General features: G+C 44.0%; 1 protein-coding gene and 1 pseudogene across 2 annotated transcripts in view; both read left to right on the forward strand.

Moving 5' to 3' along the window:
* Positions 1–25,375, forward strand: part of ENTHD1 (ENTH domain containing 1) — a gene marked incomplete at both ends in the record, with an annotated part of 83,853 nt that overhangs the window by 32,924 nt on the left and 25,554 nt on the right. Inside the window, one exon of the mRNA XM_079775493.1 lies at positions 11,961–12,090. Within this exon, the coding sequence (XP_079631619.1) occupies positions 11,961–12,090 (130 nt within the window). The remainder of the gene's footprint in view (positions 1–11,960; positions 12,091–25,375) is intronic.
* LOC307100885 (acidic leucine-rich nuclear phosphoprotein 32 family member A-like) lies at positions 23,748–24,394 on the forward strand (annotated as a pseudogene). The gene has a single exon. The product of its transcript is annotated as an acidic leucine-rich nuclear phosphoprotein 32 family member A-like (transcript).

Genomic DNA, 25,375 nt, shown 5'->3' on the forward strand with positions numbered 1-25,375 from the left:
TAACCATTCCCTGTTGGTAATCATATAGGGATTTTTCATGTTGATGGAGGGCTAGACTCAAGTCAATGAAACATAGTAGAGAACTAAGAAATAGACCCACACAAATATGGCCAACTGATTTTTGACAAAAGAAATTTAAAGATAACATTTTCAATAAATTATATTCGAGCAGTTGGACATTTTTTTGGGCAAAACCATGACTTTGAAATTAAACCTTAAACAGAAATTCACTCCAAATGGATCACAGACTTAAATGTAAAAGTATAATACTTAAAAAAATATATTGGAGAAAACCCTTTTGGATGTAGGGCTGGCCAAAAACATAATCCCTAAAAGAAAAAAACATGATGTAAGACATCACAATTTAAAACTTTTGCTCCACAAGTAAGATCATCAACAAACTTAACAGCATAAACAGGGATAATTTGTGACAACAAAAACATAAAAGGGGTGTGCGGGTAAGGTCTGAATTGCAAAGGAGGTTAGATTAAAAAGAAAAAGGACTACTGTATATATGAAACTTTCTTTTTCATAAACCTAATGGTAACCATACACACACACACACACACACACACACACACACACACACACACAACCCACAAAATTGAGACACATAACTTTAAGAAAGAGGAAGCAGAGGAATAAGGTATGGAATACCACCAAATAAAAACAACAGACAGAAACACAAAATACTAGCAAATTGAATACAATAATACATTAAAAAATAATAAATCATGATTAAGGTGGGGTTCATTCCAGGAGCACAAGGATGGTTCAATATATGCAAATCAATCAATGTAATACACTACATTAACAAAACAAAGGATAAAAATCATACAGGCTTATCAATAGATGCAGAAAAAGTGTTTGGTAAGATACAACATCCATTTATGATCCAAATACTCAATAAAATAGGTATAGAAGGAAAGTACCTCAACATAATATACTCAATGTTGAAAAGTTGAAAGCTTTTCCTCTAAAATCAGGAACAAGACAAGGATATCCACCCTTACTACTCTCAGTCAACATAGTACTGGATATCCTAGCCAGAGCAAATAGGTAAGAGAAAGAAACAAAAGGCATCCAAATTGGGAATGAAAAAGTAAAAGTGTTACTTTTTGCAGATGACATGATTTTTTATATAGAAAATCCTAAAGACTCCACCAAAACTTTTAGAAATAATAAACAAATAGAGTAAAGTTGCAGGATACAAAATCAATGTTCAAAAATCCACTGCATTTCTATATACTAACAATGAAATATTAGAAAAATAAATGAAAAAAATTCCTTTTGCAATTGCAACAAAAAGAATAAAATACCTAGGAATCAACTTTCAACAAAGGAGGTGAAGGACCTATGTACTGAAAACTACAAAAAAGAGATTGTAAAAGACACAGTGAAATTGGAAGATAGTCCATGTTCATGGATTGGAAGAATCAACACAGTTAAAATGTCCATATTACCAAATCAATATACAGATTTAATGCAATCCCCATCAAAATCCCAATGACATTTTTTAAAGAAATAAACAAAACAAAAAATCAGATATGTATGGAACCACAAAAGACCCAGGATAGCCAAAGGAATTCTCAGGGAAAAGAACATAGCCAAAGGTCTCACACTACCTGACTTTAAATTATACTACAGAGCAACGATAATCAAAACAGCATGGTATTGACAGGAAAACAGACACACAGACCAATGGAACAGAACTGAGAACCCAGAAATAAAAACCACATGTATATGGGCAAGTAATTTTTGACAAAGGAACAGAAAACATATAATGGAGAAAAGAAAGCCTCTTCAATAAATGGTGCTGGGGAAATTGGAAAGCCACATGCAAAAGAATGAAATTAGACTACAGTCTGTCCCCGTGTACAAAAATTATTTCAAAAAGGATCAAAGACCTAAGTATACGATCTGAAACAATAAATTACATAGAAGAAAACATAGGTACTAAATTTATGAATACAAATTGAATACAACAATACATTAAAAAATAATATATCATGATTATTATATCGTATTGTGGCCATTGTGTTGCTCTTAGAGAAGCTTTTATGAATTTGACCCCAAAGGCAAGGAAAGCAAAGGCAAAAATAAATGAATGGGACTATATCAAACCAAAAGGCTTCTGCACAGCAAAAGAAACTGCCAACAAAACAAAAGGGCAACCAACTGAAGGGGAGAAGATATTTACAAACAACAGCTCTGACAAGGGGTTACTATCCAAAATATATAAAGAACCAATACAACTCAACACCAAACAAACAATCCAATTAAAAGTGGGCAGAGGACCTGGACACTTCTCCCTAGAAGACATACAAATGGCCAACAGATATATGAAAAGATGCTCAACTTCACTAGCTGTTAGGGAAATGCAAATCAAAACTAGGAGATACCACCTCACACATATTAGAATGGCTATTATGAACAAGACAAGATATAACAAGTGTTGGAGAGGTTGTGGAGAAAAAGGAACCCTCATTCACTGCTGGTGGGAATGTAAACTGGTATAGCCACTATGGAAAACAGTATGGAGGTTCCTCCAGAAATTAAGAATAGAGTTACCATATGACCCAGCAATCCCTCTTCTGGGTATCTACCTGAAAATTTGAAAACATTTATTTGCAAACATTTCATACTAAGTGAAATGTCAGTCAGGAAAAACTCAGAACCATTCGATTTTACTCATATGTGGGATATAAAACTGAAACTCATAGAGACACAGTATGGTGGTTACCAGAGGGAAGGACGTGGGGGGTAGTAAAAGGTAAAGGCAGCCAAATATATGGCAATAGAAGGTGATTTGACTTTGGGTGCACAAACATGATAGAAATGTACACTTGAAACCTATATAATCTTATTAACCAATGTCACCCCAATAAATGTAACTAAAAAATAAAATAAAAACAAAAGCTTTTGCTCTGTGAAAGACCCTGTTAAGAGGGTGGACATGAGAGCTACAAACTGGGAGAAAATATTTGCAAGCCATATATCTAGCAAACAACTAACATCTGGAGCATATAAAGAATTCTTAAAACTCAACAGTTAAAACCAAACAATCCAGTTAGAAAATGGGCAAATGATATGAACAGCCACATCAGCAAATACAGATGGCCAGTAAAGCAAGTGAAAAGATGTTCAACAGCATTAGCTATTAGGAACATGTAATATAAACACACAGTGAGTATCAAGATAGCTAAAATAAAAAGTAGTGACAACACCAAATGCTGGTGAGCATGTGGAGAAATTGGATCGCATATATATTGTAAGGTGGTACAATTACTCAGGAAAATAGTGGCACTTGCTTTATAAAACTAAACATGCAATTACTATATGACTCAGCAATTGCATTTTTAGGCATTTATCCTAGAGATTTGAAAACTTATTTTCATTCAAAAACCTATACACAGTGTTGAAAGCAGCTTTATTTGTAATTGCTAAAATCTGAAGACATCCCAGATGTCCTTTAATGAATTAAGCTGTCTTACATCTATACCATGGATACTAATTGGCAATAAAAAGGAACAAACTATTGATACACACAACAACTTAGGTAAACCTCCAGGAATTATGCCAAGTTAAAAAATGCCATTTATATAACATTCTTTAAATGTCAAAATTATTAAAATGGAGAACAGATTAGTAGTTGTGAGTAATTAGTAGTTGTGGTAATTAAAAGGCATCAGGAAGGATCCTTGTGATGAAAATGTTCTTTATTTTGATCATTTCATTGTCAATATTCAGGATATAATATTGTACTACTAGAGGCCCGGTGCACGAAATTCGTGCACGGGGGGGGGGGCAGCGGGGAGTGTGTCCCTCAGCCTGGCCTGCACCCTCTCCAATCTGGGACCCCTCATGGGATAACCAGCAGTTGGACATCCCTCTCACAATTCAGAACTGCTGGCTCCTAACCACTCACCTGCCTGCCTGATTGCCCCTAACTGCTTCTGCCTACCAGCCTGATTGTCCCTAACTGCTCCCCTGCTGGCTTGATTGCCCCTAACTACCTCTGCCTCGGCCCACACCTGGTACCCAGGATTCCCTCCTCCAGCTGACCACAGGCACCCAGGATCCGGGCTTCCCTCCCTCTGGTCAGCCATAGGCGCCCAGGCTGGCTGCAGCCTTAGGGGATGGTGGACAGGGGGCTTCACCTGTGCTGCAGCTGCAAGTGCTGGCGCCCAGGACTGCAGGGTGGGCGGCTTCTTTGTCTCCCAGGCCACAGCCAGCCACAGGTGCTGGTGCCTGGGACTGCAGGGTGGGCGGATTCTCCATCTACGATGCTGTAGCCAGCTGCAGGTGCTGGCACCTGGACCACAGGGTGAGCGGCTTCTCTGTCTCCCAGGCCACAGCCAGCCGCAGGTGCTGGTGCCCAGGACCGCAGGGTGGGTGGCTTCTCTGTCTCCCAGGCCACAGCCAGCCACAGGTACTGGTGCCCAGGACCGCAGGGTGGGCGGCTTCTCCATATCCCGGGCTGCAGCCAGCCTCAGGTACTGGTGCCCGGTTTCTCCATCTCTCCCAGGACGTGGGGCGGGTGGACATGGGGTGGGCAGCTTCTCCAGCTGGCTGTAGACTGGGATCATAGGGCAAGTGGCTTCTTCATCTCCCAGATCACATCCACCCTCAGGTACTGGCACCCGGTTTCTTGTCTCCCCCAGGACGTGGGGAGGGCGGCTTCTCCAGCTGGCTGCGGCTTGGGATCACGGGGCAGGTGGCTTCTTCATCTCCCAGGTCGCAGCCAGCCTCAGGCGCTGAGGCCCGGTTTCTCAGTCTCCCCCAGGAGGTGGGGCAGGCGGACCTGAGGTTTCTGCTGCTGGCTGCAGCCTGGGATCACAGGGCAGGCGGCTTCTTCATCTCCCGGGCTGCAGCCAGCCTCAGGCACTGGCACCTGGTTTCTTGTCTCCCCCAGGACGTGGGGTGAACCGCTTCTCCAGCTGGCTGAGGCCTGAGATCACGGGGCAGGCAGCTTCTTGGTCTCCGTGGCTGCAGCCAGCCTCAGGTGCTGGAGCCCAGTTTCTCCGTCTCCCCAGGACGTTGGGCAGGCGGACCTGAGGCTTCTGAGGCTGGCTGCAGCCTGGGATCATGGGGCAGGGGGCTTCTTGGTCTCCGTGGCTGCAGCCAGCCTGAGGCGCTGGGGCCCAGTTTCTCCGTCTCCCCAGGACGTTGGGCAGGCGGACCTGAGGCTTCTGAGGCTGGCTGCAGCCTGGGATCATGGGGCAGGCGGCTTCTTGGTCTCTGTGGCTGCAGCCAGCCTCAGGCGCTGGCGCCTGACTTCTCCAACTCCCAGAGACCTGGAGAGGCTGGGGGGCGGGGCTGCCGCCATGTTTTCAGTTTAATTGCATACTCACTCATATTGGATGGTGGGCGTGGCTGGGGCGTGGCTGGTGGGCGTGGCTTGTGAGTGTAGCGGAGTGATGATTTGCATACTACTCTATTATTAGATAGATAATTTTGCAGCATGTTACTAGGGAAGCTGGGTAAAGAGTAAAGGATATACACAGAATCTATTATTTTTCACAACTGAATGTGAATCTACAATGATGTCAAAATAAATAAAAGTTAAATTATAAAAAGTAGCAAATCATTTTGTTTGGCATTTTTTAATGAAGTTAAAAATAAACGTATGGCCTAGCCATTCTTCTCCTATGTACTAGGTGTACCGGTTAATAATGGCAGATTTTGTAATAAAAGAAAACACAATAATTTCAAGAGAAACGTCAAAAGTGCTTTATTCAAAGTAATGTCCATCGCTAGCTACACATTTCCCCCATCTTTCAGGTAATTTGTGGATTCCGCCCCAATAGAACTTTTCTTGTTATGAGGCAAACCATTCAGAGACCCAATTTTCCACTTCTTCATACGTTTTGAAGTGCTGCTCAGAAAGTGTGTGTGCCATCGATTGAACAAGTGGTCATCTGAAGGAGCAAGGTCTGGTGAATACAGCGGGTGGGTTAATACTTCCCAGGCAAGATCTTTTAACGTGTCTTTAACTGGTTTTGAAGTGTGTGATGGTGCGTCATCATGAAGCAAAATCACTTTGCCGTGTCTTCTGGCCCATTCTGGTCATTTTACAATCAAAGCGTGGTTCAAATTGATTATCTGTAGCGATCAGTTTCACCTGGTTTTAGAAGCTCATAATACACCACACCTTCCTGATCCCACCAAACTCAGAGCATTGTCTTCTTTCCGAAGCGATTTAGCCTTACAGTCGATGTTGATGGTTGACCTGGATCAACCCATGATTTTGTGCATTTGGGATTCTCAAAATAAATCCACTTTTCATCGCCAGTCACAATTCCATGCAAAAAAGACTTTCTTTTGTTCCCTTGAAGCAGCATTTTACTGATGACTTTTCGGTTTTCCATTTGTCTTTAGTTCAGTTGATGTGGCACCCATTTCCTTCCTTTAAAATCTTTCCCATTGCTTGTAAAGGATCAGAAATTGTTTGCTGAGCAACATTTAATCTTTCTGCAAGTTGTTTTTGAGTTTGATAGGCATCTTCATCCAATAATGCTTGTAATTGTTGGTCTTCAATTTTTTTTTGGTTGACCTGGACGTTCTTTGTCTTTCACATCGAAATCATCACTTTTAAAGTGTTTAAACCAGCGTTCACAAGTATCTTGAGATGGAGCATGTTCACCATAAGCTTCCTGAAGTATCCGATAACTTTTTCTTCAAAATAAAGTAATGAATTAAAACTTCCCGTAAATGCTCTTTGTTTGGCACGAAATTCGACATTTTTAAGCGTAAAAATATCTATGATGTTAACACCTTCAGCAAATTTGACATATGAAGTTTTGAAGCTTGCTGTCAATACAACAAAATAGCATACATATCAAATTGCATATATATCAACACATGTGTAACTCCATCTATTGAAAAAAATCCGCATTATTAACTGGTACACCTAGTAATATCCAGGGGTAGTGAGCTTTATTCTTAATAACTGAAATTTGGAAATAACCCAAATGTCCATATGCAGGAGAATGGATTAAAAATTGTGAATATCCCTAGAAATCAGAAACACCAATCAGAAAGGATATATGCACCCCATATGTTCATAGCAGCACAATTTATAATAGCAAAGATTTGGAAACAGCCTAAATGCCCATCAACAGATGAGTGGATTAAAAAACTGTGTACATGCTCTAATCGGTTTGGCTCAGTGGATAGAGCATCGGCCTGCGGACTGAAAGGTCCCAGGTTCGATTCCGGTCAAGGGCATGTGCCTTGGTTGCGGGCACATTCCCAATGGGAGGTGTGCAGGAGGCAGCTGATCAATGTTTCTCTCTCATCGATGTTTCTAACTCTCTATCCCTCTCCCTTCCTCTCTGTAAAAAATCAATAAAATATATATTTTTAAAAAACAAAAATAAAACAACACAAACCTGTGGTACATCTACACAATGGAATACTATGCTGCTGTAAAAAAGAAAACTTTTACGATTCGCAACAGGATGGATGGACATGGAGAGCATTATGCTAAGCGAAGTAAGCTAGTCAGAGAAAGATAAATATCACATGATCTCACTCATTTGTGGATATAATGAGCAACATAAACTGATGAACAAAAATAAATCCAGAGACAGAGGAGCATCAAGTGGACCATCAAACCTCAGAGAGAAGGCAGGGGAGGGTGGGGAGGGGGTAAGAGATCAACCAAAGGGCTTGTATGCATGCATATAAGCATTACCAGTGGACACAGACACTAGGGGGGTGAGGGTAGCAGTTAGGTATGTGCTGGGGGTGGGAGTGGCTGGGGAGAGGTCAATGGGGGAAAAAGGAAACATATGTAATACTTTAAATAATAAAGAATTTTTTTTTAATTGTGATATATTCACACAATGGAATATTTCTTACAAAAAAGAAATACTGATGCAGTTGTTCCACCTTACCCTCGGGGGATATGCTCAAAGATCCAGTGGATGCCTGAAACTGAGGATAATATTGAACTCCATATGTACTGTTTTTCCTAATACCTGTGATAAAGTTTAATTTATAATTAGGCACAGTAACAGATTAACAATAACATAATAAAGAGAACAATTATAACAATACTAGTAGCCCATTTGCAGGAAGAATCCTGCAAGCGGCCGCTGTGGCCGCCGTTGCAGCTGCCGCGCCTGCACCCACGCGCCGCTGCCGCCTGCCCCACTCCGCCCCGCCCCGCCCCGCCCCGCCCGGGCTTTCCCTCTGGCAGCCACCTTGCTTTCTGCTTTTCCTCCCTCTTCCTTCTAAGTTGTCTTCAGTCTTCACTCCTCCCTCCCTCAGAGTATGCAAATTAACTGCCATCTTTGTTGGGTAATTTGCATACTCGCCCTGATTGGCTGGTGGGCGTGGCTTTGGCTGGTGGGTGTGGCTTGGGCGTAGCGAAGGTGTGGTCAATTTGCATATTACTATTTTATTAGGTAGGATACTGCACTAAAAATTATGTGAATGTGGTTTCTGCCTCTCAAAATATCTTATCCTATCTAATAAAAGAGTAATATGCAAATTGATCATCACTCCAACACACAAGATGACTGCCCCCATGTGGTCAAAGATGGCTGCCCCCATGTAGACACAAGATGGCCGCCACAAGATGGCCAGCAGGGGAGGGCAGTTGGGAGGGACCAAGCCTGCAAGGGAGGGCAGTTGGGGGTGACCAGGCCGGCAGAGGAGGGAAGTTGGGGGCGACCGGGCCTGCAGGGAAGGGCAGTTGGAGGACCAGGCCTGCAGGGGAGGGCAGTTGGGGGAGACCAGGCCTGCAGGGGAGGGCAGTTAGGGGTGACCAGGCCGGCAGGGGAGGGCAGTTAGGGGCAATCAGGCTGGCAGGGGAGCAGTTAGGCATCAATCAGGCTGGCAGGGGAGTGGTTAGGGGGTGATCAGGCTGGCAGGCAGAAGCGGTTAGGGGCAATCAGGAAGGCAGGCAGGCGAGCAGTTGGGAGCCAGCAGTCCTGGATTGTGAGAGGGGTGTCCGACTGCCCGTTTAGGCCTGATCCCAGTAGGATCCCAGATTGGAGAGGGTGCAGGCTCAGCTGAGGGACACTTCCCTACCCCCGTGCATGAATTTCGTGCACCGGGCCTCTAGTCCTATATAATAAAAGCCTAATATGCAAATTGTCCCCTCCACCAGGAGTTCGACCAGGAATTCAACCAGGGGGCAGGGCCAGTGGCAGCAGCAGAAGCAGGCAGCTAGAGGAAGGGAGCTCCCCCTCCCCCCGCTGGTGGTGGCGACAGGCAGCCCAGGGAAGGGAGGTGCCCCGGCTGGCAGCCGGCAGCTGGCAGCTGCTAGGAACCCTACCCGTGCATGAATTTCGTGCACTGGGCCTCTGGTAGTACTATACTCACCCTTCTTCTTGTGATGATGTGAGATGATACAGTGCCTCCATGGTGAGATGAAGTGACATAGCATTAGGCTACTATAAGAGTTACTTGAACACAACCACTGTGATAATGTGACAGTCAATCTGATCACCAAGACAGCTACTAAGTGACTAACAGGTGGGCAGCATATACAGCATGGATATGCTGGACAGAGGGACTATTTGCATTCCGGCAGGACAGAGTGGGATAGCACAAGATTTCATCATGCTACTCAGAATGGTACACAATTTAAAACTTATGAATTGTTTATTTCAGGAATTTTTGTTTAGTATTTTTGGAGAGTGTTTGACTATGGATAACTAAAACTACAGAAAGCAAAACCACAGATAAGGGGGGACTACTTGCACACAAAATACGGATGCATCTCATGACCATTATGTTAAACAATGAGAATCAGATACACAAGAATATATAGTGTATGGTTATCTTTATATGAAGTTCAAGAACAGGCAAACTCATTGATGGTGATAGAATATGGAATACTGTTTACTAGTGATGGAGGGATGGTATCAACTATAAAGGAACTCCAGAGAACTTTTTGGAGTGAAAGAAATGTGGTTATATAGGTATACACCTAAAGTTAAAAGTTACTCCCGGGTCCGGGTGAGGCCGTGGGCCCCTGGATCCGGGTGAGCCTGGGTCCCGGGTCCGGGTGAGGCCGTGGGCCCCTGGATCCGGGTGAGCCTGGGTCCCGGGTCCGGGTGAGGCCGTGGGCCCCTGGATCCGGGTGAGCCTGGGTCCCGGGTCCGGGTGAGGCCGTGGGCCCCTGGATCCGGGTGAGCCTGGGTCCCGGGTCCGGGTGAGGCCGTGGGCCCCTGGATCCGGGTGAGCCTGGGTCCCGGGTCCGGGTGAGGCCGTGGGCCCCTGGATCCGGGTGAGCCTGGGTCCCGGGTCCGGGTGAGGCCGTGGGCCCCTGGATCCGGGTGAGCCTGGGTCCCGGGTCCGGGTGAGGCCGTGGGCCCCTGGATCCGGGTGAGCCTGGGTCCCGGGTCCGGGTGAGGCCGTGGGCCCCTGGATCCGGGTGAGCCTGGGTCCCGGGTCCGGGTGAGGCCGTGGGGCCCTGGATCCGGGTGAGCCTGGGTCCCGGGTCCGGGTGAGGCCGTGGGCCCCTGGATCCGGGTGAGCCTGGCCCCGGGTCCGGGTGAGGCCGTGGGCCCCTGGATCCGGGTGAGGCTGGGTCCCGGGTCCGGGTGAGGCCGTGGGCCCCTGGATCCGGGTGAAGCCGTGCCCCTGGGTCCGGCCGAGACCAAACCAGAGGGAGTCGGACCTGCATTACCACCATTTGTCCACCATCCAGAGCTGAGGGGTCAGTGCCGACATGTACTCATAAGGAACTGGTGGACATTGATATTGGGTCTCAAAAGAACTGTTGGTCCAGAAAGAAACTCACTACAGACTGATTCATTTGCCTGTCAGCATAACTATTATTGCTCGTCGCACATTCAATTCTTATAAGTATATCTCTAGTGACACATGATTTCGCTCATCTAGGGGAAATGATGAACAACATACACTGATGAACAAGAACAGAACCAGAAACAAGGAGGCATCGATCGGACTATCGGGCCTCAGAGGGAGGATAGGGGAGGGTGGGGGGAGGGGGGAGAGATCAACCAAAGGTCTTGTGTGCATGCATATGAGCCTAACCAATGCTTAAGTTCAACAGAGGGTTGGGGCATCCATGGGGAGGGGTGTGGGATGGGAATGGGGGGATGAGGACAAATATGTGATACCTTAATCAATAAAGAAATTTAAAAAAAAAATAAATAAAGTTAAAAGTTACTGAGCTCATACTTAAGGTTTATGTATTTACTATATGTTAATTATCCTATCTAATAAAGAGGGAATATGGTAATTGACCGTTACACCCTCACAAAGATGGCAACGCCCACAACCAAAAAGGAGGGAATATGCTAATTGACTTCCATGCCCTCAAAGATGGCGGCCCCTACAGCCACAAGATGGCGGTGCCCAGTCCCCTCAACCCCGCTGGTGCGCCGCGCACCTGCCTCCAGAGTCCCTCAGTCCCTTCAGCCCCCCAGCCACCCAGGGCCGGCCCGAGGCACAAGCAAGCTTTGGATGGCAACTGCCCAGCCTCCCAGGGCCGCCTGAGGCTCAGGTAACCAGGGCCGGGTGAGGCTTGTGCTGCTGGCAGTGGCAGCAGCAGAGGTGTGATGGGGGCTTTGCCTTCCCCTGATCACCGGGTCGCCTCCTGCCCGTGAGGGCTCCTGGACTGTGAGAGGGGCAGGCGGGGCTGAGGGACCCCCCCTACAGTGCATGAATTTTCATGAACTGGGCCTCTAGTACTATAATAAAGTACTATTAAATATCCCCATTTATGGGAGAAAAAGATTTATTAACCAGTCCCACTGCATATACTTTATTTGGATCATCCTATACTCAGTGGACACCCAAGTGTATAGATAGCTCATGTGTGAATTCTTTCAATCAAAATGTGTTTATGCACATTTTGCACATAGTGCATATAGATTGTATCTCCACAAATTGCCCATCCATTGTAGCAAACTGAGGCAATGGTATTCTTTTTTCTTTTTCCAACTTTTATGTGCTCTCTTGTTTTTTGTAAGGACCTGATGTTATTTTATGAGGATGACCCAAAGCCACTTTTGCCGACAGTTCCTCCGGCCATTACTAGTATCTCATCACCTACATGGTTGTCAGAAGGGCAAGCGGAAGATTGTAACCTCTGGAATGCAGGTAAGTTGGTTAAAGAATAGGAAGTTTACTCAGAAACGTGAATGACAAACACTGGGCAGGAATTTTTTTTCATCAAATTTTATTTTGTGAAATATAGCAACAACAGCTTTAATTTAACTTTGAACATGAGGGACAAGACTGGAATGGGCAAATTCAACCCACATGTGAGTCTATAATCTTATTTTACCATTTATTTCAGTGTTTTTTTTCTCTATTTTTCATTGTTTTGTTTAAAAAATTATTAACTACAAGCCTTACATCTTTTATGAATGGTTAAGAACAGAACAAATTAATTTCAGTTTCTTTTTTTATTTGTATTAACTTCTCTTTGCTAAAGACTTTAAATTATGCCGTTTCTCAGAAGCAAGCATTAGATGAAAAGCAAGATGTATATAGTATCCCACAAATTGGTTAATCACTTCTTGAGTAATTAACATTAGAGAAAAAGGCACAGTATAAAATTATACAAAATCTGTCTCCAATAAATTACACCATTAAATTCCAACTGGGCTCTACTGCTCCTCAAGATCTGATTGATTCATTGTTGAGCCACTTCATCCTTTCTATTCTCTATGAACACTCAATTTTCAGTCCATTCTTCCTCTTGATTTTCTCAAAAAATAGGATGAAAGATCTTCTGCCAATATGAGAATGAAACTTTTTCATTAGTATTTTCACCCCTTCAGATATCTTTGCTTTTATATTCACCCAGGAATGCTTTCCCTTATCACAGAGGTGGCTCCTTATGTTCTGAGTTTCATCCTCTCCCTCATCTTTGGACTATGCACCACACTTTTCCCTTAAATAGATCCCCAGTATCCAAAAAATATAAAAACTGTAGCTTATTAGTATAGATTTATTTTACAAGTTCATGTTTATAGTTTCCTTATAAAACCAGTCATGAGAATGGTGAGGATATTTTAATAGACACAAAAACAAGAAGTTGTGGCTAATATTTGCCACACAAGGATGGCATTATTCACATGGATAATTAGTTATAAGTGGTTACGGTTTTGTAGACATCTTGCTTTGTATTCTTAGAATACACTTTGTGTAAACTGATCCAAATCCAGAAGCTTGAAGGAAGAGTAGTAAGGAAACATTTTGTATTTTTATTAGTAACCCCATACATTTCCCCCACATTTTTAATAGATTTTAATAGATTTTATTTTTAAGAGCAGTTTTAGGTTCACAACAAAATTGAGCAGAAGGTACAGAGATTTCCCATACACCCCCTACTTCCAGATAAGCACTGCTACCCACACTGTTAGCACCCCGCACCACAGTGGTACATTCATAGCAGTCAGTGAACCTACATTAACACTTTATGATCACCTACAATATCATCCAAACCCCATAGTTTACATTAGGCTTCACTCTTGGTGTGATACATTCTATGACAAATTTGTAACATGTGTCCACCATTATCGTATGATACAGAGAAGTTTCACTGCCCTAAAATTCCTCTATGCTCTGCTATTCATTTCTGCATCCCCTGATACCCACTGGTAACCACTGGTATTGGAACTGTCTCCATACTTTTGTCTGTTCCAAAAAGTCACATAGTTGGCATCATACAGGATGTAGCCTTTTCAGACTGGCTTCTTTCACTTAGTGATATGTGTCTTTTCATGGCTTGATAGGCTTTTCCCTTTAATGCTGAATAGGATATACTAGGGTACTTACCCATTTACCTACTGAAGAACATCTTGGTTGTGTCCAAGTTTTGGCAATCCTATATAATAAAAGGGTGATATGCAAATTGGCCCTAATGGCAGAACAACCACTCGACCAGTCACTGTGAGGTGCGCTGACCACCTCTTGGTCCCTTTCTCCGTCCAGCAGGCTCTGATCGCCCAATGGTGAATGGGGACCTGGGGATGGGTGGCAGGGGATGCGGGTGGTGCCAGGCAAAGGCCCCTGCGCTGCCAGTCACCCCACACATAGAGGGCGACTCATGGCAGGGGCGGGGCCGGTGAGCAAGCGGGAACAGCCAACCTCTCAGTCCCTTCCCCCAGACATCAGGCTCTGATCTCCCGATGGCAAATGGGGAACCGAGGGTGGGTGGCAAGGGACGTGGGCGGTGCCAGGCCAAGGCCCCTGCCCCACTGGTTGCCCCACACACAGAGGGCGACCCACAGCAGGGACGTGGCTGGCGAGTGGGTGGGAACAGCCGACCTCTCAGTTCTTCCCCCTGGCCAGCAGGTTCCAATCACCTGATGGCAAATGGGAAACCAAGGGTGGGTGGTGGGGGGGGAGGGCAGGGCTGGCTGTGGGCAGCTGGGGAAGATGGCACTGATCACAGGCCAGGCCTAAGGGACCATACCCGCGCACGAATTTTGTGCACTGGGCCTCTAGTTATAAATAAAGGTGCTGTAAATATCCATGTTCAGGCTTTGTGGACATGGTTCCCCTGCCAACATTTTAATACAAGTGAAATTGAGTATAAATGAGCATCAGTGGCAACCTTTAAGAGGAAAAAAGTCACAAAATATGTCACACGAGGGATGATTCTACCATTTTACTAATTCTTTCTGTTATTTATGTTGCAAATATAATTTTACCTCAAAGGCTATGAATTACCTTTAATCCTTTTTTATATAAGTTTTTTTGTTTTGGTGTTTTTATAGAGGCTTTCTGTTTCATATAGTCATATTTATTCCTCTTTTCCTTCTGAGCTTTTGTTTTTGTGTTTTTTAAGAAGGCTTTTCCCACATAGGTTCAGAGTGCATGTTCACCCATATTTCATTTTAATTTTTTTAGTTCCTTAACCTATCTGGATTTAATATATTTGTGAATGTTTTGAGATATAGTAGTGGGCATCCAGTTTCTCAAAACATTTATTGACTAATTCATTTTTCTCTTCTGTTTTGAAATGACTCTAACCTCTACTAAGTAGCATCTATTTAACAACTCTCTCCTGTTCCTTTGGTCCATTTCACTGTTCCTGATCTATTTAATTTTTTATAACTATTATAACCATGTGCCACAGTATGAATGTCTCCTATTTTATTTAACCAATATTATGTTAATGGTTATTTAAGTTATTTCCATGTTTACCATTATAGATAATGATAAAATGACAGCTTTTTCCTCTCTCAAATAAAGTAGGCTTTTTATTTATATTTCTCCACAATTTGAAACAGATTCTAAAATACATTACTCAATTTCTTTTGGTAAATTCTGCCCAGCTCACTAACTTATACTGTCAACAGATGGTTCTAATTTCCATGTTATAATTTTGGCAACTTCAGCCCAAGGCAAAAATAAAGTAGGAAAGTGATTCTGGTGCAGCATCCTCAGTTCTCTCTTCCTGCCGTTTCCCTCCATAGGCACAGTGATCCACTGTTCGCACTCTGGCCTGTGCGTTTGGGAGTACCCAACCTCACCAACACTTGATCTTTGCTTCACTGAGCCCATTCCTTTCTTCTGAGTGACTATTCTTTTGAATTTTGTGCTCACCATTCCTTGCTTTTCTTTATAGTTTTACTACATATGTTTATATTCTGAAAAATACATTATTAATTTTACAGGCTTTAAAATTTTATCTAAATACTAGAGGCCCAATGCACGAAAATTCGTCCAAGTGTAGGCCTGCCTTCCCCTGGCTGCTGGCACCGGCACCGGCTTCCCTCGGGCACCTGGGACCCGGGCTTCGCTCCGGTCACCAGCAGGCACCTGGGACCCGGGCGGCTTCCCTCCAGCTGCTGGCAGGCACCCAGGACCGGGGCTTCAGTCCGCCCCAGCTTTGATTGGAAGGATGTCTGGTCTAATTAGCATATTACCCTTTTATTATTATAGATAGTCATTGAGTTTATTTTTCTGTGACTTCTTATCACTCAGTAATATGCTAAGATTCATCTATATGTGTACATGGTTGTCATTTGTTGTCATGGCTGTATAGTATTTTATTGTGTACATGTATTAGAGCATATTCATTTATTCCACTCTAGAACGCTGTCATCAGTATGGTGCTCAAGTTTTTTGCATTGTAAACAGTGCTGTTTATAAACATGCTTGTATGAGACTCCTGGTTCTCATGGACAAGAGTTTCTCTAGGGCACATATTTCAGAGTGAAATTGCTGATGTTTCATTATGAACATCTTTAAATTTACTAGATAGTGCCAAGTTGTTTTCCAGAGTTCTAGTTGCACCATGTCCTCACCAGCTCTTTACAGTATAGTGTCATTTTGGGGGAGGGGAGGGGAGCCACCAATCTGTTGGGTGATGGTTGGTATCTCATTTGTTTTAAAATGTATTGTTTAATAATTAAATTGAACATATTTTCAAATGTGTATGGTTCATTAATATTTCCTCATCTGTGAAATGTCTGTTCTGATCTTTTGTCCATTTTTCTATTTGGTTGTTTGGCTTTTTCTTAATTGATTTGTAGGAATTCTTCATCTATTCTGGAGGCTAACATTTCATTTTTAAAATACATTTGTCCAGTTCATGACTTATCTTTCTACTTTGTAAAGAGTCTTTTGAATAACAGAAGTTCTCAGTTTTAATGAGGTAAAATTTTATTCCTATGATTTGTACTCTGTATCTTGTTATTTAAAAATTTTTTTTTCTTGTCTCAAGACCATAAAGATACTTCTATGTAAGTTAAAAATTTTCTAGTTTTGCTTTCCACAATTAAAATTTTAATGCAGCTGGTATTGGTTTTGTGTATGGTGGAAGCAGGAGTCTAATTTTATTTCTAAATGGATATCCAGCTGTCCCAGCATCATTTTATTGAAAAGTCTGTTCTTTCCTAGCTGAACTGTAATGCCATCTGTATCCTAAAGCAAGTTTACACATGTGCATGGATTTGTTTCTGAGCTTTTTATTCTGTTCTGTAAATTATTTGATTATCCCTGCACCAACAAATAGTTTTAATTACTCTACCTTTGCAATAATTCTTGATGACTTCCTTCATCAGGAATGTTTTGTCTATTTTTTACTTTTTGCTTTTCTACAAAAAAGTTTTGTCACATTCCTTGAAAAAACCCCCACTCCATTACAGTTTTCATCGGCACTGTCAATCTTTAAATCAATTTGGAGAAGTGACATTTTTACAATATCAAATTATTCTGTTCATTTAAATCTTCTTTACTGTAGTATATTTATTTATTTATTTTTATCCTCACTCAAGGAAGTATTTTATTGATTTTGAGACAGAGAGAGAAACATTGATGTGAGAGAGAGAAACATCAATTGGTGCCCCCTGTACTCGCCCCGACCGGAGATTAAACCTGCAACCTAGGTATGTGCTCTGACTGGGAATCAAACCCACAACACTTTGGTGCTTCAACCAACTGAGCCACCTGACCATGGCTAAAGTATTATATTTTATAGTTTTCTTCATACAGGTCTTGTATATCTTTTGTTAGATATAGTCCTTGGTACTTTAGGTACTTTGGTAGCTACTATAAAATATGTCACTTTATAAATTGTACTAAGGGGCCCGGTGCATGAAATTCGTGCACGGGGGGGGGGGTGTCCCTCAGCCCAGCCTGCACCCTCTCCAATCTGGGACATCCCTCTCACAATCCAGGACTGCTGGCTCCCAACTGCTCACCTGCCTGCCTTCCTGATTGCCCCTAACTGCTTCTGCCTGCAAGCCTGATCACCCCCTAACCACTCCCCTGCCAGCCTGATTGATGCCTAACTGCTCCCCTGCCAGCCTGATTGCCCCTAACTGCCCTCCCCTGCTGGCCTGGTCACCCCTAACTGCCCTCCCCTGCCAGCCTGGTCATCCCTAACTGCCCTCCCCTGCAGGCCTGGTCCCCGCCAACTGCTCTTCCCTGTAGGCTCGGTCGCCCCCAACTGCTCTTCTGCAGGTTTGGTCGCCCCCAACTTCCCTCCTCTGCCAGCCTAGTCACCCCTAACTGCCTTCCCCTGCAGGCCTGGGTCCCCCTCAACTGCCCTCCCTTGCAGGCCTGGTCCCCCTCAACTGCTCTCTCCTGCAGGCCTGGGTCCCCCCAACTTCCCTCCCCTGCAGGCCTGGTCACCCCTAACTTCCCTCTCCTGCAGGCCTGGTCACCCCTAACTGCCCTCCCCTGCTAGCCTGGTTGCCCTTAACTCCCCTCCCCTGCCAGCCTGGTCCCCCCAACTGCCCTTCCCTGCCGACCTGGTCACCCCTAACTGCCCTCCCCTGCCAGCCTCATCACCCCTAACTGCTCTCCCCTGCTGGTCTGGTCCCCCCCTCCCCAACTGCCCTCCCCTGCAGGCTTGGGTCCCTCTAAACTGCCCTCCACTGCAGGCCTGGTCCCCCCCAACTTCCCTCCCTTGCAGGCCTTGTCACCCCTAACTGCCCTCCCCTGCAGGCCTGGTCACCCCTAACTGCCCTCCCTTGCAGGCCTGGTCCCCCCCAACTGCTCTCCCCTGCAGGCCTGGGTCCCCCCCAACTACAATCCCTTGCAGGCCTGGTCCTCCCCAACTGCTCTCCCCTGCAGGCCTGGTCCTCTCCAACTGCCCTCCCCTGCAGGCCTGGTCCCCCCCAACTCTCCTCCCCTGCAGGCCTGGGTCCCTCCCAACTTCCCTCCCCTGTTGGCCATCTTGTGGCAGCCATCTTGTGTCCACATGGGGCAGCCATCTTGTGTGTTGGAGTGACACCCAATTTGCATATTACTCTTTTATTAGATAGGATAAAGGTCTGGTTCACGGGTGGGGGCTGGCTGGTTTGCCCTGAAAGTTGTCTCGGATCAGGGTGGGGGTTCCCTTGGGGCGTGGGGAGGCCTGGGCGAGAGGCCTGTGGTGGTTTGTAGGCCAGCCAAGCCCTCCGGCAACCCAAGCATAGGTCAGGGCCTGCTGGAAGCAGGTATCTGGGATTTATTTATCTTCTATAATTGAAACCTTGTAGCCTTGAGCGGAGGCCAGGGCCTGCCAGGGCGGGAGGGAAGCTTGGCTTCCTCCATTGCCGGGGGCAACCCAAGCCTCCTGCTCACTCCAGCTCTGTGGCGGCCGCCATCTTAGTTGGGTTAATTTGCATACTCTCTCTGATTGGCTGGTGGGTATAGTGGAGTGATGGTTAATTTGGCATGTTTCTCTTTTATTAGTGTAGATTTTCTAACTATTGATGGCGAAAATGAGTGAAATTAATTTTTGTATATTGATTTTATAACTAGTAGCCTTGCTTAATCCTTACCAATTTTCCTAATTTATCTGTAGATTCTACTGGGTTTCTTATATTGAAAATCATATCATCTGTGAATGATGGCAGATTTGTTTCTTTGTTTTTAAAGCATGTATTTTGTTTTATTACCTCGCCATGTAGGTAGAACCTCTCAGACAGTGCTGAATGAAAATATGATCGTGAGCTTCCTAGACTTAGTCTGTGTCTTAAAGAGCATGATTTCACCATTTGCCATTAACCTTTTGCACTCGGATGTCGAGTGTGACTCAACACGGTTAGCATTAGAATAAAGGAATCGAGAAAAAAGCAAGTGAGTGCAAAGGGTTAAAACAGGCTTATTATATGCATTTCTGCAGATCTCCATTCCTAATTTAACACTTTTATCATAAATATATGTTAAATTTCTCCATTTTTAACATCTGTATTAATGGTTATAGGTTTTTCTCCTTTGAGCTGTTAATTTTGTATATTAGTTGATGTCCAAATAGTAAAACAACCTTGAATTCCTGAAAAAAAGCCCAATTTTGCCATGATATATAATCTTTTACTACATATATTGCTGAGTTTGATTTGCTAATGTTTTGTTTAGGAGCTTTGCATCCATATCTATGAGTAAAATTCACCAGAAATGTCTTTTCTCATATTCTCTTTGTCATGTTTGACACTGATATTTTGCTAGATTCATAAAGAGTTGGAAAGTATTTTTTTAATTCTATAGAATAGTATATGTAGGGGTGTTTGTGAGATGATGGGAAAATAGATGAGGTATTCGGTACGTTCACTAATGGTGGTGCTGGTGGGAGGGCTGCGGGCAGGGAAGGCAGCTCTGGCCATTTTCCCTGGAAAGTGATGCCATGCCTGGAGTGGAACATTAACTCCACTTTCGGCAGCTTTGTAGCCAGGTTACGTAGGTGAGGGGAAGTTCATATTGTTGCGCCCATGGATAACCTCCATCCCTGGAACATGGCCAAATCCATTGGACCATGGAAGAGAGTGATTGATGGCCATTAAACAGAGCATCTTGCCATCTGATTTTTGAGGGCCTCTTCCACAGTAAATGTCCCCTTGTAGGCCTTTATATAGCACATGAATATCTTCACATAATATGCACATACATCTGAGAGGTCCATCCACATATTTCTTTGTCACTAATCTTCCAGTCTTATTCTTTCCAAGTTCCTGAGTGCACCCATCAGCCACTGCCCTTGAATTGCATCTTGTTTTCCACATGAAGTGTGTATCTAGATGTACTGTTTGCAATTCTACTTTGGAGGATTTTCCTACTGTCTTTCAGGGGCACTTCTGAGTAGAGCTATAATTAAGCAGTTATCCACTTCTGGCTAGTGCTGGCATACCTTACAGATTCATCTGTAAACCAACCCTGTACTTTTCCCTCTTAACTGTCAGGTCTCCAGGGAGCTACATGTGTAAGTTGATGAGAGGCAAAAAGGAGTGGGAACAGGCTCCAAGGAGTCTGAGTCCTCTGATTGTGTGGTTCACATGGGCTTCTGGACGGGCTTGATCTGATCTCATGTATGTCATTTTGATTTCACAATGGAAAACTCTTCATGTCCAATTGTATGTTCTGTGGCCCAGATAATACCCATTACATTATGGGCACATAGTTATTTGGCATCCTGTGGTGTAGGCAAAGAAGGCATGGCCTTCCCCCAAAGCCCTAGAGATCAGCTTTGTGATTTCCTACTGGGGCTCATGAGAGGCTGCATTTAGCATCTGTCTCTACCTGAGGCACTTGCGTTGGTTCTAGGTTGTACTGTTCGGGCAGCCTGTGCAGTGGGCTGGGCCTGCTGCAGAACCTTTTCTTGCTTTGATGAGCACTCAAAACAGGGGTACATGATCAGAGCCCAAATGTGGTATACATTGCCTCCATGATTACTGTGATTTGTGTGTGTGTCTGTGTGTGTGTGTGTGTGTGTGTGTGTGTGTGTGTGTGTGTTGGGCAGTTTGAGATGCAACAACTTGCCTCTCACGTTAGAGAAGATATCCTGACCCTCTCCTCACCACTGTATAAACATTGCACAGGTGTGGCAGGCCCTTGGACTTTCCCAGGACTTATCACCCACCTTCTGCATGCAGGTAGCACCAAGAGTGCTCGCTCCTCCATGCTTAGTAAGTCCAGTTAGCATCTTATCATCACTGTACTGGATCCGTGTGATGTTCTGTGGGATATCAAGAAAATCCAGGTCCCTCTTAATAGAGCAGAGTTGACATAGCTGTGAGGCAAGACAGTCAAGGTATACTGTGTCCCAGTCACATGAAGGCTAACTGATTCTAATTATCTTTATTAATAGATTTTGGGAAAACATTTCTAGGCTGAGAGTAAGGATACCACAGCTGGAACTACGGCTATGATTGGCATTACCACCTGATTATATTTGCAATAATCTAGTCATTCTCCACAATCCATCTGGCTTTTCAGAAAAGCAGGCAGGTGATATTGAAATGTGATAAGAATCAATCTTTGATGGTGGCAGTAATCTTTGAAGTTTCCCCTGAAAGATTTTTTTGGGGGGGTGAGGGGTATAATTCTGAGGGCTTCTACCTGGTCCTTCTAACCATAATAGCCTGAATTCCGTGGGTCATGGAACCGATGTGGGGATTCTGCCAGTTACTGAGTGTTCTATTCCCATTATACGTTCTGAGACCATGGAAATAGCTAGAGGTAGGTCTGTGGTTTTACTAGGCCCATTGTGGGGTGGAGCCTAGGCCAAGACTTCAGGTGCCACCTGATTGCCATAAATCTCTACTCAGTAGACTACAGTGGAGTTGTTGGATCTCCAGAGATTAGTGTCAGTTAAGAGCCAGCATCTAACAAGACCTGGAAATTCTGTGTATTTCCCTTTCCCAGTACAGTTGTTGTTGAAATGGCTTCAGGTACCTGTAGGGAAGGCTTAGAGCAAGATTTACTATATATGCCTGTGGTGGAATTTCAGGATTCTTCCTTGAAGGGATCTGACCTTCCCCTCAATCAAGAGGCTCTGGCTCTGTGAACTGGCTTAGGTTTAGGAATTGGGTAAGAGACCACGAACCCCACCATGATGACAATAGTTAAGTCTTCCATCTATGTATGTCTAGCAGCACGTAGTAGGCTGCTTATCTATTTCCTATAGGTCTTGTGATTCATTAACCATTATGATACATCCCTGAAAGTAAAAAAACAACAAAAAGCTGTTATCATTGTATCCCTGTGGCTAACTATGGTTATTGTGCCAAGTTGTCTCCAAGAGTTAAGCACAACCATCTGGCTTCCACCACTGCAGGATGCCATCATTTCCACAGAGATCAGGGGCCTGATTCCACTGCATCACCCAGTGGTCATCTTCAGCCTACAGATGACAAGCACCACAAAGCTGTTACAATCAGAAAACAAATGCTGGTGCCCATCACTGAACCTTTTTAATGCCTTGGTGAAAGGAGTGTCCTCCAGGGCAATTGGAAGATAGCTGAGCACATAACGGATTTATTCCCAGTCCCCTGTTATGGAGCCTTTAGCTTCCTTTACAGTGTGCCAGAGGAAGGCCTTTTGTTCTGAAGTCACTCCTGCATCCTGTCCCCATGGTGCTCCTCGGTCTCTCACTCTTTCTCTCTCTCTCTCTCTCTCTCTCTCTCTCTCTCTCTCTCTCTCTCTCCTCTTTTCATGTCCTGCTGAAATGTCACTGTCTAGGGAGGTCTTCCTGAATATTTTATTAAAAACTGACACCCGCCCACCATTGGCACTCCCTACCCTCTTCTCTGCTTTATTTTCTTTGTGACCCTCATCATCATCTGACATAAGTGTCCATTTGACTTAGTAGGAGAGTTAGTTGTACAGGAGTTCCCCAGACCACCCCCAGGGGTCCGGGTGAATCTGCCGCTAGCGCAGCACTACTCTAGGCTCTGATCTTTGTCACCCCTGGTAATGTAATACTTTTCTAGCCGTTGCATATTCTTTTATATGTTGCTCATAAACTGGGCACTGATTGATGTCTTCCATTTTGAGGGCAGTTGCTGGATGCTTTCACATTTCCCTGAAATAGTCACATTTCCCCGAAATAGTCTATGTCAATCACCAGAGCGTTGCAAAGCATTCTTCAAATTAAAGAACTGATTAGAGAACTTTGAGAGGTTATCAACATAGTAATTATGTATTATATAGTTGGTATTAATAAAGCCAATTAAAATGCTTTTTAACTTAATTGTTCCTTTTTACTTCAAAAATATGGGAAACATGATTCATACATGAAAAAGACATAGATAAAATTATTTAAAGGCTTACATTGAAATGAATGAATAGAGCAAAACCACAATTATTTGCAGAGCTCAGTAAAATAAAAGACTAGAAAGATGGATGGTAAGTACATTTAAATATGCCACCTTTTGAAGAATGGAGCAGAGCTGGTTGAGCCTTCAAATTCTAAAATGTGTGGCTGTGGGGTCAGGGTGTATTGATTTAATTCCACTGGCTTAAAGCCTCTGCAGAGAGAGAGCACAGGAGATGGACACGGACAATGGACTCACTTAGAGCTGTGGAGCAGGATGCCCTCTGATGTGAAGGAGCTTGTCCGGAACGATTGTCTGTCTAATGAAGGCAAAATCGAAGGCCTCGCAGATGAATTTGAAGAACTGGAGTTCTTAAGTACAATCAACATGGCCTTCACCTCAGTCACAAACTTACCAAAGTTAAACAAACTTAAGAAGCTTGAACTAAGCGGTAACAGAATCTCAGGGGGCCTGGAAGTATTGGCAGAAAAGTGTCAACAAAATTAGAGAACTCAGCACAATAGAGCCACTGAAAAAGTTAGAAAACCTCAAGACAGAACCTTTTCAGTTGTGAGGTAACCAACCTGAATGACAACGGATAAAACGTGTTCAAGCTCCTCCCATAACTTACATATCTGGAAGGATGACAAGGAGGCCCCTGACTCAGGCGCCCAGGGCTATGTAGAGGGCCTGGACCACGAGGAGGAGGAAGAGGAGGAGGAGGAGGAGGGGGAGGGGGAGGAAGAGGAGGAGGCGGCGGCTTAGGCAGTGGAAGAAGAAGAGGAGGATGTGACTGGGGAGAATGAGGAGGATGAAGAGGTTATAATGACTGGGAAGTAAACAACGAGGAAGATGAAGATCTTGAAGAAAGGGCTCAGAAGCAAAAATGAGAACCTGAAGATGAGGGAAAAGATGATGACTAAGTGGATGACCTATTTGGAAAAATTCCTACTGTAATTTGACTGTTTTTACCCATACTCCTCCCCAAATCCTGCGTGCCCCCCCCCCCAAAAAAAAAAAACCCCACACATTTGTTTTCTGATTGTAACATTGCTATGGGACCGAGAAGGGAAAAGTGTACTGGGGGTTGTGGGGAGATGGTGAGTGGGAGGGGGTGGAATAAAATACTATTTTTACTGCCCCCAAAAATAAATAAATTAAGGTGCCACCTTCTATTTGTCATGCAGTACCCAACTTTTTCCATCGTAATGATTAAAAGAAAAATTAATAGGTGCTGATTTTAAAATTATTTATGAATTTTAGATCAAGAAACCATCCAACATAAATCTTTTACTACATTGCTAACGAGTGTATATTATAAAAAGTTATATAACCCTCTGACATTTCAAATTAAGAGAATCAGGCTTAATCTAAACTAAGGTGACAGGTTCTTCATCAAAATGACTGTGACTTCTCAGGTGTGTAAGTCCCAAGATGACTTTATTTGCACAAAACAAATGGCTGTGTATCTATTTCCAAGAGTGATTAAATTATTAATTCTGCAAAAATGTACTGATACCTATTATGTGCCAGGTACTATGCTAATTGCTAGATACCAAATGATGAACAAGATACCCGCCTTTCTGTAGCTCCCAGTGGTCTAATCAGATCTGGTCACATCTCCTCAGACAAGTGAGAAAAGTGTTAAGAAGGGGAGGACACAGCAGGGCACCTAACCCTGACTTTGGATGTTAGGGGAGGCTTTCTGGAGAAAGTGATGTCCCAACTAGAACCTGAGGATAGATAATGATAAATGGTCAACACATGTTGTGTGTGCTGGGTAGTTTTAAGCATTTTAATTCATTTAATTTTTGTAACAATCTCGTAAGATAAATGAGGAAAATCCACACAGTTTAAATAAATCCACACAGTTTAAATAACTTGTCCAAGGTCACAAAACTAGG

Source organism: Cnephaeus nilssonii (genome assembly GCF_951640355.1).
Source record: "Cnephaeus nilssonii genome assembly, chromosome: 6".
Lineage (NCBI taxonomy): Eukaryota > Metazoa > Chordata > Mammalia > Chiroptera > Vespertilionidae > Cnephaeus > Cnephaeus nilssonii.